Source organism: Phyllopteryx taeniolatus, chromosome 18 (assembly GCF_024500385.1).
Source record: "Phyllopteryx taeniolatus isolate TA_2022b chromosome 18, UOR_Ptae_1.2, whole genome shotgun sequence".
Classification (NCBI taxonomy): Eukaryota; Metazoa; Chordata; class Actinopteri; order Syngnathiformes; family Syngnathidae; genus Phyllopteryx; species Phyllopteryx taeniolatus.
In genome coordinates this window covers 16,709,567-16,726,797 of record NC_084519.1, presented here as the reverse complement: position 1 = coordinate 16,726,797, position 17,231 = coordinate 16,709,567, and the positions used below count along the sequence as shown (strand labels likewise).

Below are 17,231 nucleotides of genomic sequence, written 5' to 3'. Positions count from 1 at the left end.
AATGAGCTAGCCACGTTTCTTAGCCGCCAGGGAGACAAGACGAATGGCACCTCCTCGCCCCGCTAATCCGAACGGCCGTGACAAACGCACGAGGCTCGGTCATTAACGGTGACCTCGGCTCATGGATTTTACATGCTCGCGTTCACACCAAGGCCCCCGCGCACAACTTGTGCCGAGGGCTGAGGGGTTGTGCTGGTCGGCGTACATCACTGTCGCAAGAAAGAGGGATGCTTCGTATTCTACAGTCCTGCTAAATAAAAAGAATTACATGTCAAGATCCATTTTTTTTATATAGTTCTCTCCAAGGATGTAAATTCAAGCTGCGGCTAGAAGTAAATCACTGAGCACACGGGCTTCTTGTGACTACTTCCATGTGATTGAAAGCCACAAAGTAAGAAATCATGGTGTAATTATTGACTCTGACCTGAATTTTAAAAGTCGCCGAAAAGCTGTGACTAAGTCTAAAAAGAAGTCGAAGTGAAATCTTGTGGAGTAAATCATGCTTATCATCCCAAGCCAGGGATAATCTCCACCTTATAATTTATTTTATCAATTATCCCCATATGGCCAAACATCAATGAACTTTATAACACAATTTTTACCAAAAGAATAAACATGCGCAGCCAGAACTTCCATTCAAAACCTTCTGTTTGCGCTTTAGACCACACTGCCGGTCGACATCATCAACATGGAAATAAAGGAAAAACTGGATGCATTCAAACGACATTACGATTTGGATCATAACATGGAGGAGCTAATCAACGTGCATTTAAACCAATTGTACAAAGAGTGGCTCAGCAACGCGAAACGACGACAAATGGAAAAACTGAAGAAAAAAAGAAAAACTGGGAAAAAAGGAAAAACCCAATGGATTTTCAAGTTGTCAAAACGCACTCACAGGGACACTCATCAAGAGGACCACATTCCCCAATCACACCCAAAACTTACACCCTGCGAAGAATACATTCTGGCAACAGAGCTGGCATGCCATAAACTCCAGGACAGAGGACAGAAGCCGACCACCGTAAAGCCGTAGCATGCGTTCTTAAAGCAACTCCAGAGCAAAGCAACATGGACAGACAACATTCGTAATGGACGCACACACATACCATCAGCAGATGGAAACCATGCTACAAGACAACAACACATACGAAATACTGAAAAGGAACCCCAGAGAGGAAAAGAAAATGCAGTCAAATCACTACTGGATTCCAACAAAATAACACGAACAACTACAACCATACAGTATCTGCAGCCAACGTCCCTCCCCCCTCCGGATATACGGAACCCCAAACATACTGGAGAAAAACACAGCGCTTCGCCCACTAGCCGATAACTTGCTAACGGCTAATATGAGTTTGTTTCTGCTCTGACGTTACTTTATGAAGCGGAGAAGAGCAGAGAAGTAGCAATTATTTTTTTTGTCAGTATAATCTTTATGTACAGCACTTTGTTTCAGCTGCGGGTGTCTTTTAAAAATCAAAGTTATTTAGCGCGAGCCACAGATGGTATTTAAAGCTTTTGGTTGAAGTAGCGACTTTTTCTTGTCTTCTCATTTATGTTTGGTAGTAAAAAGAAGTGGCAAAGAGGGAAACAGATTTAACGTGCCGGCTTGCAGAAACGTGCGGAGGACTATTGACGTCTCATTATTGACATTGCAATTAGCCAGTATTTTAAGGCATGAAAGTCTCTTAGTTTATTGTCATCTGAATACGCAAACGCCGTCTGCGATCTCAGCGAGAGTCTTCTCGTGTGGCTAATTTGACAATAAATTTGAGCGCATAGTTTATTTAGTGAGTGGATGAGGGCTGGCTGGCACATTTCAAATCAGGGCTCGGCTTTTGCACGGGAAAGGAAAGACACGCTGACATGACGCCCTAATGTGCCATTTAAATTTTATAGCGCACTTTGAGCACTTAAAACATGAAATCTTAAATGTTCTGAACGGAATCACCTGCCACCCTCGTGTATCAAAACACCTCTAATTGAAGCCAAGGCAGCAAAGAGGTAAGAAACTATGACGTTTAGGGTACATTTATGAAGGGTTTCAAAAGTGCAAAAACTTTAAATGAGGAGTATTTTTCTTTTTTTTTAGTCATCGGTGAGGCTGATGACTTTTCCGCTTTTCTTTTGGGAATTTTGGGGGCACAGCGGCTTGGCAGAGGAAGGATATGCAAAACGTTTACAAAGAGTAGGTGCAATAGGAGGCGATTTCACTCTTCAAGAAATTCAGCGTAACACTAATCTATTAATACAACGCTGCATGTCTTAACATGAACATTTGCAACAAGATACAAGCGTTAGTGTGTCTACAATTGGTCAAATAAATAGCTAACTAGCACGGCTAACATCAGTTTGCTTCCACTCCGACATTATAAAGCAGAGAAGAGCAGAAAAGTACCGTGGCTACTTATTTTCTGCTAAGTCTTTAAACTAGTACTCCATTTTGATTGTATTCTATTTTAATTCAATTGTTCATTTTCTTTTTCATTTTAGAGCTGTAATTGCAAGACCATGATACAGTGAAACCGCAATATTTTCGCTCACCATTATCATACAGTCAGAATTTGATACTGGCCAATGCCTACTTTGTAACGAAGGGACCGAGACCTTCTGCAAATAGCGAAAAAAAAGGTTTCTAAGTGCCTATAGATGCACAACATGGAGATTCTCAATCCACTTCATAGTTCTAATAGGCACCAAGATGCAAAGCACTAGTTGAAGCTCATCAAACCAATTTAACATAGATGCTTGGCACCAAGATGACAGAACATGGTGCAAAAGCAATACTTTTATATTAGACACCATGCTGGCCTGAGCACTAAAACAACCAATGAGTGTTTTTTCAGCGAATAATGCAGAACAGGTTCCAAAAAGACATCTTGCAAATGGATGAATCCGAGAGTATCCGGCAGAACACTGTAATTTAGTAAAGATTTGCATTTGAGTGTTTTTTTTAAACATCCACTTTGAGACCAGTTTTCAAAAGTCCACTCCAGAATGGTATTGTTGTATAAACAAGGCACCCAAAGCAACAGTTTTTATCCATTTGTATGAACAAATGTCTGCAAAACTGATTTGGCTATGCCAGTGTTTACAATTGAACTTTACACACTTCTATAGTTTTGCCATTCACGCTTGAAGCCTCGCTCTGGCCGACCAATAGCGCAAACATTAAATGCATAGAATTCATCTTGCTCCAGCCTTTTTTGTTGTTGTTGTTGTTAATCAATGCTCAGTGACCAAGCCAGGAGGAGCAGAAGTGTTGCGCTTGAGATGGTATGTAGTGCGGGGTTGCCAGGAACTCGCTTTGGGCTACCGGCTCAACAAGACCTGGGTTACAAAAATGCCCAAAAACGTACGGCCATCAGTCACGCAGGGAAGTTTATATTTCCTCATGCAGCATTCTCAGAGCCAGCGGCAGCGCACAGAATATCTGCAATGGGACAGTTTCCCACATCGAGACCTACTTAGACCACCCACCCAAACGTAAGCAACCACTGGGCCTTCCACGACTCACACTGACTACTGTCACAATGTTGATGTGACAGAATGCGACATTTCTCCCAGGCTAGCCGTATATTTACTTTTTTTTAAGAGCAATATTCATTACTCATATTATGACAGAGATAAATACATACATTCTCTGTCTTTTGCGCACTCTTTCCTCCTGGCTCGCGCTTATTGCTACATGAGTGTGCAGTAACAGCCCGTGTGCAAAAATGATCGCCACAAAATCCTCACAGCAAAAAATGTGCAACATCAAATTTTATATGCACGATTTGAAAATAATACAATAAGTGAACCGCGATACGGCAAGGGATGAATACAAACAACATGCAAGAACAAAGTGGAAACAGAGCCCAAAGAATTGTTGCCGAAAAGAGGAAATCGTAATTCCGTGGTGCGGTTTGGTGTGGTCGAGAAAACACGCTGCCAACAAGTCATTCTTAATTACTCAAACACATCGAATTTGTTCTCCCATTTAAAACACGAAGTTACACCACTGAACAGAGACAGCGTGAAGTCTCAACAAGGCACTAAATCAAAACCATAAAGGGATGAAAACAAAATAAACATATGAGACGGTTTTTTAACTGTACTGTACTTTGGTTACATGTAAGTGATCATGTCTCAAGCCTGAGGTGACTAGCTTGTTTCTCTCTCTCTCTCTCTCTCAACCTGTTAAACACGTGAAACTAAATGTAAAAAAGTTATTTTAAGAGATTTCACTTCATGTCAGAACAAGCTGACAAACGTGTTCCTCAAGGTTACCCTCTGAAACAGTCCATTTATCAGCACTTTTACTGATTAAATGACAGGCATACTTGAACGTTACTCAAATCACTTTACTCGAACTATTTATTTTAATTCTTTGCACTTTATTGCATTCTTTAAAAAACTATCCATCCATCCATTTTCTGAGCCGATTCTCCTCACTAAGGTCGCGGGCGTGCCGGAGCCTATCCCAACTATCATCGGGCAGGAGGCGGGGTACGTCCTGAACTGGTTGCCAGCAGATCGCAGGCCACATACAAACAAACAACCATTCGCACTCACAGTCACACCTACGGGCAATTTAGAGACTTCAATCAACCCACCATGCATGTTTTTGGGATGTGGGAGGAAAGCGGAGTGCCCGGAGAAAACCCTACGCAGGCACGGGGAGAACATGCAAACTCCACACAGGTGGGGCCAGGGATTGAACCCCGGTCCTCACAACTGTGAGGCAAGACGCTCTAACCAGTCGGCCACCGTTCCGCCTCTTTAAAAACAAATACCACATATTTTGGCATTTTTCCACTGGATATCTTTGGGTTTTTTATTATATTTATTCTTGTTTTTATTTTATATAGTTTTGGATGAACAGCTTACCTTACCTACATACATACAGTATATCGGGATGCAAAACTTTGTCTATTTCACACAGCACTACTGTAATGCTAATCATAACTGTCAGGTTCAAGACACCTAAAACACTTGTAAAAAATCAAGACAGACACAGAGGTAGTTCAGTTTTCAGACTTGCAAGGAGAAAACGGCCAAGAGTGTACTTAGTTACAGTCTCCAAACCTTTTTCTGAGTTCACTCTGCCGGATTCTCTCTTTTTATTACTTTTTATTACAGTTCCCTTGTTACATATGAGTTACAACGTGAAAAAGGTGGCGGCATACATGCTTGTTGCAACTCATGTGCTCAGCACATAACACTCTTTGTTGTGGTTGAGACAGTAGAAGAATTATATACTTCTTATCAAGACACAGGAAGACTCCAGCTCAAATTTGTCCTTGCACCTGCAAGCACATGACTCATCCTGTGGTAGAAAGCTTGCACGCAGTGATAAAACATTTCTCTCACTAGAAGTAAGCAGAAAAGCACAACACATGATAACTTATTTACATTTTTCCATCAATAACCCTAAATTCCCTAGCCTAAAACCAACCCTTACCCTGTCTTAACTTTTACTTACCTGTCTTTTATCCAAAAAAATGTGTCTTTGACAAACAAGAAGACGCACTGCACCAAAATGTACTGAAACAAAAAGTAAGATGTGTTCAAATCTTTTTCGCAATGCGTGTTCCTGATGCTGACAAACATGATGAGCCAAAAATGCTATAAAGTATTGGGGACACAAGCAGTATATTTTGACCACAAAAATGCTATGTTTTGCCTACAGGTCAAAGCTAGGAGTCGTGTGCTAGGGCAGACTTCTCAGATGACTCGAAAACACAGCTTATTTGCACAAACGTCATGTGGAGCAGATTCGTATGTAACATGCTACACACATGCAATACCACTGAGGGGGCTCCAATGTTTTTTTAAAGCCACTCAAGGGCCCTATACAGCTGCGAGTCACAGCTATTATAGCCATTAGACGATTAAACGGAGCCTTTTCAGCCATCGGCAGTAACTCTCGCTGACACAAACATTCCCTCACACACACACACAATTGTGGAGAAGGAAGGAGGTCCAGGAGCCGGAGGTAATTAGTTCAACGGTCGATACAGGAATAGGACTTTGAGGTGGCCAGGTTAGGTTGATAAAGAAATTCCATTTCAGACTCTAAAAGGTTGTTAGCAAAGTGGCCAAATGATTTCTGGTGCGTGCAGATGATAACTCTTACCTTAATCATTCCTACCTCTCCTAGCCTGTACCCGAAACCTAGCGCAGAACCCCTAACCTCATTAAAAACATTCAAAATTCTAATATACTTACCATATTATTTCATAGGCTATTATTAAACAAAATATATTGCTCTGAACTTCTTATCAAAGTGGATCATGACTTAGCATCAATAGGAAAATGCGGCTCCCAGGGTGACAGTTGAGAACCGCTCCCCAACTGTTACCACTAAAATCTAAACTGAGACACAGTACTTCCTTTTCACTGCAGCATCATATCAAAGATTTTCTAACCAAAACAAAAGAACTCGTCCCTCCGGTTAAGAGCCAAGCTCGCAGTCCAGTCTTAATATGGACCACGAGCTGAACTGTAACCGGACCTGAGCGTATGTTTATTTTCCTTTCCAGCCACCCGGAAACCTAATCTTCTCCCGGCAGTTAGAAACAGATGAAAAGCCTTATTTACAGTGCCAAATAACACCATCTCTTCGGCCACATCCGCCTTTATTACGCCTGTTTATCAGCTGCGAGTTTTCCCGGCGAGGCCCCTGTCGTTGTGGCCTCCGGACGTTTAGTGAGTGAGTGAGTGAGAGAGAGAGAGAGAGAGAGAGAGAGAGAGAGAGAGATCGCCGCTGACTTGGCGGCTTCTCCCCGAGTCTTTGATTTGGAGGCGGCAAATACATTTGCCTGATTGCATGACTGTGGTGCTCGCTCACGAAAGATGTTTATCCTTCCCAGGCAGGTCGACAGACGTCAACCGCCAACACCGCGGAAAAAGATTCGGGACTTTTGAGATGTCTCCCAAACCGTTGAAGTGTAGATCTACTCGGCTTGTTTGTGGAACCTGAGGCCGCCACGGAGAACGGTTGTAGTGACGCTTGTTTGTTGGCAGTGTCGCCCACGTCAACGCTGACAGATGACCGCAATAACCGGGAGCCCTTAGCCTTGTTTAGCGACACAACATATTAGCTTATTCGAAGTGCAGAATGCCCTTGAGGTGTCAAATTACATCAGAAGTCGCAAGTACAAGACATCAAAAGTCACTCATCTTTAAGGTTTGGATCATACGAGGCCTCAGCATAGCAACTCGATATTATTGCAATATTTTGTCAACAGTACAACTAATACGCAACTAGGAGTGTGCTATACCATACCAGTGACAATAATACCAGGGATATGAATTTGAAATATCGCTAAATTTACACTGTGGAGACGTGATGACATTATACCAATTCAGTCTGCTGACTCATTTTCCAAAAGAAGGAATGACCTTGACAAGAAAAAAAAAAAAAAAGAGCCAACTACAATGGTATTACAGAAGACCGTGGGATAATAATGTGTTATTGTCCCATGCGTCATTGTGTACAAATTAGCGAGCTGCCATTTTAAATCTGGCAGGAGCAAACAAAGTCAATTAAAAAAACAGCTGCTTGCAAGACCTGCGTGTTCACTGGTTTGACAGATCAGTTGGTCGCGCGTCTAAATTGTATTTATTGTGCTTTATGACCTCTCGACGTGTTGTTCCTGTTCCTGAGCCGCAGGTTTCTGGCTTTTTGTAAAGGTGTAAAATCAATAGAGCTGACCCGAGCTTATTGACGCCGCCATTGCGCTGCCGACGCTTTGTCGTGCGACGCCTCGCCAACAATGCCGAATCCCGCTAGATCGCTGTGATCTATTCCAACGGCGGGCGCTCTTATGAACCGGGTCAATCCAGAATGTCAGGAGCAATATCAATACTAATCCACTTATCGGCCGTGGCTCCCTGGAAGAAAATACCTTACAATGACTCAAGACTCCAACAATAACTGAATTTCCTCAATCTGATAAGACACATAGATCACTTTTCAGGAAGTGGAGAATTTAAGAATTCTCATGATTGTTCCACTCCATTTGTCATGCAGACATTTCTCAACAAATGCTAACACAATCAAGAACAAAAATGTACAGTTTTCCTAGCGAGAACATCAAACGTGAGCTCATGGACAGAAATGTAATGACATCAAGGCATCGCGAGAAGTTCACAGCTCTCGCTTACGTTATATTTGCACAGTTTATCAACGCTAATATCACAATAGTCTTACGAATACGGTTTACCTGATGCTGTGGTATTGCTACTCCATATCAATCGTGATATCAAAAAGTGTCCTTCAGTGGAAAGCTTTTACAAAAAAAGCATGATTATAAATTTTGGGTGGGGGGTCATAAGAATGGGTGTCCCTATATGATATTTGATATCGGATAACAGGCCAATATCGGCACAAAAAAAACTGCATTTTTGAAACGCTATTTGGCGCTATGTCACAATACTTTTGTCCATATGGCATACTATACAGCATCCAAAGAGCAGCGCACTAGTTGTCAGCTCATGAAAAATGGGTTGCCTGACCCAAAGCTATGTTGTTGTTGTTTTTACTTCATTAATATTTGATCAGTATAAAAAAAATATCCCGCAAGCCAGACCATTTGTGTTGCTCTTCACAAGAACAGCAGCCGCCTCAGTAGCTGCGACGCAGCTGCTGCTGTTGTTGTTTTAAAAGTCATACCGTCGCCAGATGGATGATCGCGACACAACGCCGACGTTTAAAAAAATGTGGTCTCGTTTGCATATGAAAAGCCTGAAAGAGGTAGACTGGCGGCAATAATGGGCCGATAAGTTGATAATATCAACAAAAATGTGTCAACACCAGTCCGTGTCCTGGCTGCTCAGGTGAAAATGACTCAATCAGACAAAAATCCCCACACTTGAAAAGTTTTATTACACAGCTAAAATGATTTTGGTTTTCTTTTTTATTAAAGGAAGAGACATGCTCAGATGGTTAAGGTCCTTGTAAAGTGAAATCAAATGTCTTCTGAAGTTGGCACACCACAGAGAAGAGTGCCGTTAACAATCCTGCCAAATTTGAATCACCCAAAAAAATACCTCAAATCCGTTGAAACCGCGCCCCACTCAACTGTTAACTTTCAATTAAATATCACTGCTACGACCTGGAAAATGGATGCTACTTCGTCTATCATCCTTCTGATGCCTCCACATGTTTAAGCCGCATAAATATAGCCGTGAAAATATACAGTAGCTGCTCAAAGCCTTCGGTGGCTGGACTATATCACACTGGGTCATTGCGGGGCTTTCCGCAACGCGACAACAAGGCGCTCTAACGCGACCACGTAAGCCAGAAGCCCCGGTCCATATGCTGGATTTTGAGCCAGCTTTTGTTTTCCCCGCCTCACTTTTCACCCACGCCAATGGACTATATGGAGAGAAGATGCATTTTCGCGGTGACCAACAGCACGTGACCGACGAATTGGCCCGCGCGGCCCCTCTGCGTAGCGTGACGCGCATACGGCAAAAATTGTTGGTGCGCGTCGAACGCCGCGGCGATCATCTCTCGTGATTGGTCCGTTTTAGTCGCAGGCCGTGATGACGTACTCAACGTGCCCCTCGGTTCTACATACCGTCCCGTCCCCCACCCCACCCCCCCAAAAAAAATATAAAATAGGAAAACTGAAATGGTGAAAAACTGTTTAACATTACATGTCCACAATTGAGTACTGTACTACATAGTTCTCAGTCTTTGCATATTATTTAAGCAATTATCTTCAAACATGTATAATGTATTTAGAAATAACTCTCTGAACTCACTTTTCTGGGTCGTGAACAGATTTTTCTCCAAGTTAGTGTGAGAATGCGCTTTAAAACAGTTAATTAAAGTTTTATGAACTTGTGGCGACATAAGAAAGTGTGCCACGAGTCCATGTCCTGCATTTAGTCTTTGTGTAAAAAGATTGGCCTCCCAGGCTCAATTTGTATTTGAATAAACGCATTTTCTCCCAGATCGCTGTTCCGCAAGTGGTTTAAAAAAAACAAACACACAACTTGCTATTCATTGACTGTTGTAAGGAATTCCTTGCTATTCCCTGCCAAAGATGTAATTGGGGGGAAAAAAATCTTACCACAATGTTTAATTTTTCAAATCAGTCGATGCTTGAGGTTTTTTTTCCCCAATCCATCAATTTCTTGGCACCCGGTTCCCCTCGAGACCTTGATGTTATGCTGTTTAAAGATCAGCTGACTTACCCTTTACTATTTGAATGTGAACTATGTCGACTTTTACGGCATTCTATCAACCACGAAAGAACTCGACCGAGCCTGCGCATGAGTGCATAATGCGGTGACTTAGTAGCACGCCGATAATATTTAGTGAGAGTCATATATCATCGGCCCCACAATCCTCAATAAACATCTTGAGATGTGCTCATTGATCAAAATGATCTTGATGAGCTCAATATCGCCAATAATCATCATGGTGTCAACCAAGCTGGGGACGGCCACCAAAGACTCATGAGCTAGCATTTTAAAAAGTCAAGCTTGTAAAGTTCTTCTTATTACTAAAGATATCTCAATAATTTTTGTGTCATTATATGTTGTGTTTTCTACCCAGGTCCTTTAGTTTCTTTGGAATTGGAGCAACTTGACATTTTTCTTCACATGCCCACAAACTGTACTCTCTCTCTCTGCAAGTTTGTCACAGTGTGACGAGAATGTGGCATTGATCTTAGTTTCAGACCCCCCGTTGAAAAATAGGGCACATAAATGCGTCGAGTCGAACAGGCTGCATGCGAGGTATGAACGGGACGATTTGGCGCCCCGGTGGATCCTGTTTTCCAAGTTTCGTTGAAATTGGAGCCACTTGACATTCTTGCCGTTGTTTCGGCCACAAGCGATCGCTCCGTCATTGCGTGTGAAACGGGGCTAAAGGGCAAGTTTGACACTCTCGCCAGCGGCGGATGCGACGCTGCACAACAGGCGGTCCGCTAATAAATGTCTGGCCCTGCTCGTAAAATGCTTCTTGGCGATATCGTGTGGGCGCCGAATCAACCGGTGTACGTAAATGAGCAGATTTATAGGTGCGGGCGTGCCCGGTAATAAACCGGAGTCGAGGGAAATGAATGTGCACTCCCATTCGCGACGTTTTCGCATCGGCTTCGGTGTGAAGTTCCCGTCGCGTTGGACGCTTACCTCCTTGATTTTCGCCCGCCGCTGCCTTGTTACGGGGTCCAGGGGTTCGTGCCCGGTGGCCCCCGGGGGTCTGTGGTACTCGACGGCAGGCAAATCGTTGACAGCCTTCCCACCTTGACCCAAACTCTCCTTAGCAACTTTCTCCTTCTCGTTCAAAATGTCCTGCTTGATCTCGTCGGGACGCTTCTGTAAAGTATCCTTGGCCTCGAGCAAGGCTTTTTCGTGGTCCTTCTTGATTTTGGCCAGGACCTTCTCGTCGTTTCCAGCCGAGCCGGACTCGGCTCCGCCGCCGCCGCCCCCGTCCGGACCGGTGCGGGTGTTCGTCTCCACGGCGGAGGAATGGAAGAAAACTCCGCTGAGCAGCTTGGACGAGTCGGGCAGGAAGAAAATGGCACCGAAACACAGCGTAATGAAAGCGCTGAACACCAAAAGCAGGATGAATTTCTCCGTCAACCTGAAGGAGGTCGGGCTGGCAGACTTCCGACTCGGGGTGGCTGCGAAAGGCAAGAGAGTTGAAACAGGCATGTCGCTCCGCTTCCTTCGGTCAAACGACCACAAACAATGGCTTTTATCCCCCCCACGTTGAAATGACCTCTCGGCCGAGCTTTGTAATCCGCTCAGACGTCCAACTTCGGAGCGCAGGAGCGAGACGACGCGAGAGAAAGCGCCGACTTCAAGTTGTCCATATCGGGGGAGAAGGGAACAGTAACGCTCCGAGCGCAAGCCGAGCGGATCTCACACAGGAAAAGGCGGGGCCACGTTGACCGACAGCCGCCGCCAGCGAATCGCCTTCCGATCTGTGACGGGCGGGAAGACGGAGGAGGGCGTGGCTTTACAGGCTGGTTACAAGATAGCGCCCGCAGTTGTCATGGTCGCGGATGCTTGAAGTTGAATGCTAACGTTACATCGATACGGCTTACGCACACGCCCATTTGTTGCAGTATCATATCACGTTGAAAGACAAAACAAATACAGTACACGTACATAGGATGCCGCTGACCTTTTGAGCCTCTAGGGCGTCGGTGTCAAACTCAAGGCCTGCGGGCCAGATATGTGCGCCGCCACATCATTTTCTGTAGCCTACAACAACAAAAAAATCATGTGCGTCTACATTGTTGCTTGCTAAAATCTATTCCAAAATAATGTTGAGATTTTATATTTATTATTGAGGCCAAACCACTTTTTTAAAATAATTTGAACAAGTAGTTGAACTTTTTGGTTTTGTAAATTGTGTAATATATATGTAATAATACGGTGAGAGGATTATACATTTACTGTATATGGTTTCACAGTCGATTGGCTGGCGACCAGTCCAGGGTGTACCCCGCCCCCTGCCCGAAGGTAGCTGGGATAAGCGGCTCAGAAAATGGACGGATGGATGGATGGGTTTCACAGTCATAGCGCCGCTCTAACCCTTGAAACATACGAGCAGATTGGCATTTCCATTCATTTCAATTCGGAACAGGCAATAACTTACCTTTTGAGTTTTGAACATGGCCAAAAAAATGAATTAAACTGGTAGATATTTAAATTCACATTATCTTGCGAGTCTGGTGTTGAATTAACACAAATGAAGTTCACCTGTAAAGGTTACGGTGCGTTTTCGCTACAATCTGGAAGTAAGAACACATTTTCACGATGGGATTTCAAGTCCCGTGAGGACCTCGCCACGACCCTGGCCGCTACTTCCTGGCGTGACATTCTTGGGCGGCTTAGCCCCGCTACATATGTCACGCGTATCTAGCTCAGTCTTCGCCCCTGTGGTTGGCTGACTTGTGGCCTGCGGTCTGGCGCCAATCAACAGGCTTGTGATGCGGTTGGGGAAAAAAAAAAAAAAAAAAGTCCCACTTCAACTATCTGTCTTTTATTTACAAGTCGGCATGCTCTGCGGTTGACCTAATTGCTTCGTTAAAAGCCTAAAGCATAAAGAAGAGCCGGCTACCGTCATGTGCTTTATATGCTCTTGATTATTCATAAGCGTAACAAATGGACAAAAGCTCACCCTCAACTGGAATAGGAGTGTAACTACTTCAGTTGCTTGCTCAAAGTAATATAATTACATTTGATTAGACATTTTGATTATTTTTCTTAATTTTGAATGACTCTTGGATGTCCACTCTAAAAAAAAAAATGGATTAAAACAAAACCTGCTTATGGGCGCGCTACTGGTGATGCGTTCAAGAGCAGCTCGGAAATACGTGGGGCGACTGATAACAAAACAATGAAAGGTGAAGGTATTGGGTTTTTCTTGGAATCGTGGTTGTGCTATAAAATAAAAAAGTGAACGAAAAGCGCAGCTAGGCAGAGGAGCACATCAGCACTAATCACCAAGCGCACTTTACTTCACTTCACCCGATCGTTTCGACGCGTGCAGATGAAAAAAAGTCATCTCGTCTCAGGCTGACAGACCCGCGCCACCGCCATATTGGAACTCTCATTCGCAGGGCGTCAACTTGTCGAAATGATGGCATGCCGCTCTTATGACTGTTTCCTCCTTGGGCGGGTGGAGCTGAAATTAAACGTCGCCTGGCATCGTAATAGCGACGCGAGAATCTTTCATGGCAACACTTTGGCTCCGTTTTCAAGGTAAGAGTTCGTCCTTGAGGAGCAATCGCTCTCAGTGGCGGCCCTAGCTTGAATGGTGCCCGCCATAAGGCAATGACTCAATAAGTAGCACGCTGTACGTTTCCTCCCATCGACTCAGTGCGCCACATTTCTCATTTGTTTCCATTAAACTGTTGTGACAGCATGTCGCCACCGGCAACAAATCTGCAATATGATGGAGGGGGGGGGGGGGGGGGGGGGGGGGGGGGGGGGGGGGGGGGGGGGTTAGGAAAAAAAAGGATTTGCGGAACGAATGTGGACGACTTGGGTGTGGATCAAGAGAACTTACAAGAAATCTGTCAAGTTGATTTGCTGCATTGTACCCTCCAACCAATAGAGGGCACCATATTTCCAATGTTTGTGGACTTTGTCCTTTTTTAAAAAGAACAACCCAATCATAAAACAAAAAGCTAGCATTTTTTTGTGATGATGTCACACTAGAGTGACACTTTTTTTAAATTAAAAATTTAAAATAAAGCTCTTAACTAAATTTCCTCATTCTGTACTGTATATAAAATCACTTTTCCCATATGAAATGAATTGAAATGCCATTAATTTGTTTCGGGCGCCCCAAAAAAGACCCCGTTGTGTTTTTTCAACGTGTTTAATTGGCGGCACAACGATTAAGTGATTGGGAAATCGGTCTTACAGTTCTGAGGTTGAGATGGAGATGTGATTCCCGGTGTGTAGAATTAGTTACTCGTCGCCAGATAATCTTGCGATTGTCCCTGTACAACTATTTACGACATACACTTGATTCATCCTCCTTGCCGACGGGTTCAATGAATTTAGATTAGGAAATCAGTTTTATTTTACGTATATCTGTCTGCGCAACCCCAAACACACTTTTGTCATTGTTTAAGTCCAGGTCAGCTGGCGCCATTCACTTTTCTGCCGACAGGAAGTACCCCGGCCCCTTGTTTACAAACATTATGAAATGATCCATAGTGGCAGTGTGAACGATGAGCCGTTCACTGTTTACTGTAATAATGACAACACGATTGAGGCATCAGGCGAATTTGAGTTGGAAAATAGGCCAGGCAGTCGTCACCCAGCTGTTTGACGATTTCAGTCTCGCACGCCGCACTCCAAATATAACCTCGCCCCGATCCCATTTAACTGCCGCTCGGGCTCGTCGAGTCGTCGTCCTCCCTGGAGAAAAGACGGGCTCGTTTGATTGGTGAGAGGAAAAAGCAAATAAGCGAGCGAAGACAGAAGCGAGGGTTAAAAAGGGGCCGACGGAAACGCGGTGACGAGCGGGCAGCGTGCGCTCGCCCAACGAGGTCACTAATTGGCTCCACATTCCGCCGCCGAACGTGTCAGCAGGCACTTGGAAATTCTTTAATAAGAGCCAAGAAAAGACGGTCGTTTCCAGAGAGGCTGTCAAAAGCAGGAGTGGCCAGAGCCTTTCTTATTACACTCGCTAATGTTGTGCTAGTTCCTTAAAGCAGGCTTGTGCAAAGAGCTTTGGAGCGGCAAATGCTCAAAAGTACATTTTTTTTCTTGCGAAAACTATATAAACATAACGTGTGCACAAAACGCTCATTTGTAGCCACGCACCACAAATTTGTAGCTCCTTACTGGACAGTTGGGCAAGCAAATGGAGAGCGGCTTCTTTGGAAACGGGAAGATAGCGCTAGAGGCCGAGTTTAAGGCAATGGACAGGGGGAAACAGTAGTATAGATCGCATGTTCGTTTTCTTCTGAGGAGGTGGTCCATCTCACTTCCTGCATCCACGACGTAGCATTACTTCTCTGCCCTCAAATCACTTTCTGATTTTTTTTCATACAGACTAAAGTGAGACACTCAACATTACAGTAATAATACTACAAAAAAAGACGTAAGACTCTTGATTTGGACTGATTTCTCACAAAGTGGAAAATGCATTAATTAACCCTTGTGTAGATCTTTTGCACCTTTTGCTGACTTTGATGTTTTGATCAACGCCAAAGCATTTAAAAACGTCCGCATGCTTGGGCCCAATTGGGCCGAAATCCTCTGAAGCCCACCCAAAAACTTAAAATCACAACAGTGATCAGGACATGAGATCAAGAATTCCCAAACACTGTGCAGTTTTCTTAACCCAAAAAATAATATGAGACCACACTTGTGTCTTCAATTCTTGTTCATTTTAATGCCTGCTACAACTAAAGCTATAATTACCTGAAGAATATAGCGTGACTAAATATATCTTATTCCATAATACTTTGTCCTATCTGACATGCTTAACTGTATTCCAAGTTATTTTTATCTTAGTATCAAGATAACCATGCAAAATGGCTGTAAAGTTAACACTCTTATGAGCTATTTTTGTTGCCATCATTATATTTGTCCGAACAAAATGTACCTTTAGTTGTACCAGATCCTAAAAATGAACAAGCAAAAAAAAAAAAAAACATGTTTTGTTGTTGTTTTTTGTTTCTTCTGCTTCATTGTATTATATATTATTATTACGATTATATATTGCTAGCTAGCTACTTTAGCTAGCTAGAAAGTTAGGAATGTACGCTAGTTAACAATATGAGCCTGCGCTTATGAGACATAGCGAGTATCAAAACGAACCTTGTGCCGCGCTTCTAAACTAAACTAAACTAAACTAAACTAAGTTAGCAAGAGCTAACATTTTGGCTAACACTGGTGTTGTTTGTTCCAACATTCAAACACGGTTTACATGAAATCAAAACTTTCAAGTTAAACTTCCAGGATACACTAAATGAATCATCGCCAGCAGAGAGGAATAAGTTCGACATATAGGAAATGAAAAATGGAAGAAAAAAAAAACAGATCACTTGCTCTTTCCCCTTATCGCAGGTAATCTTTATTCATGCGCACGCCCCCTCCATCTTCTTCACCTGTGATTGCAAGTAACATCAAGAGTTTGTGTGATGGCAATCGCGCCCCAAGTCATGGTGAATGATCAGCAGACGAGACGAAAAAACACTTTTCATCGTGACTTTTTAATATTCCGCCTTCGCGGGGGTAATACAGTCGTCTTTGGAGATCAGTTCAAGAAGCTGGTTGATTTTGATAGATCAGGCACAGGTTGGATGACAGCTGCACGAGCATTTTTGTTGTCATATTTCATTTAATATTTAATATTTTATTGAATTTTCGAAGCAATAGTTTTCATTGGTTTTTGCAGCATACAGTCAAGTCTGACTTTAGAGTTGCGCAACATCAGAGTAGTACCAGATTGTGCCACAACATGCACGATGGCGCTAAGGTCTCCTGGAAGGGATGCGGTGCAATTAAGAGCAAGAAGAAGAGGCAGAGAAGGCCCCCAACTAATACAGTAGTCCCCAATAGCAATATGAATATTTGTTGTTACCACTGAGCTGAGAGAAAATATAACTGGGAGTGTTGTCGTATGCTCCATTTGTATGTTTTGTAGGTTTATAACATCCATTTTCCGCCGGTCCCACTTACCCTCTTGGGGTCGCAGGTGAGCTGGAACCTATCCCAGCCGACTTTGATGAGAGGTGGGGAAA

General features: G+C 43.4%; 1 protein-coding gene across 1 annotated transcript in view; it reads right to left on the bottom strand.

Moving 5' to 3' along the window:
• The window catches only part of man1a1 (mannosidase, alpha, class 1A, member 1), a 70,672-nt gene extending 58,815 nt beyond the window's left edge, over positions 1-11,857 (bottom strand). The window contains exon 1 of the mRNA XM_061753900.1: positions 11,140-11,857. Within this exon, the coding sequence (XP_061609884.1) occupies positions 11,140-11,664 (525 nt within the window). The 5' untranslated portion in view covers positions 11,665-11,857. The remainder of the gene's footprint in view (positions 1-11,139) is intronic.
• Between the last annotated feature and the right edge of the window lie 5,374 nt (positions 11,858-17,231).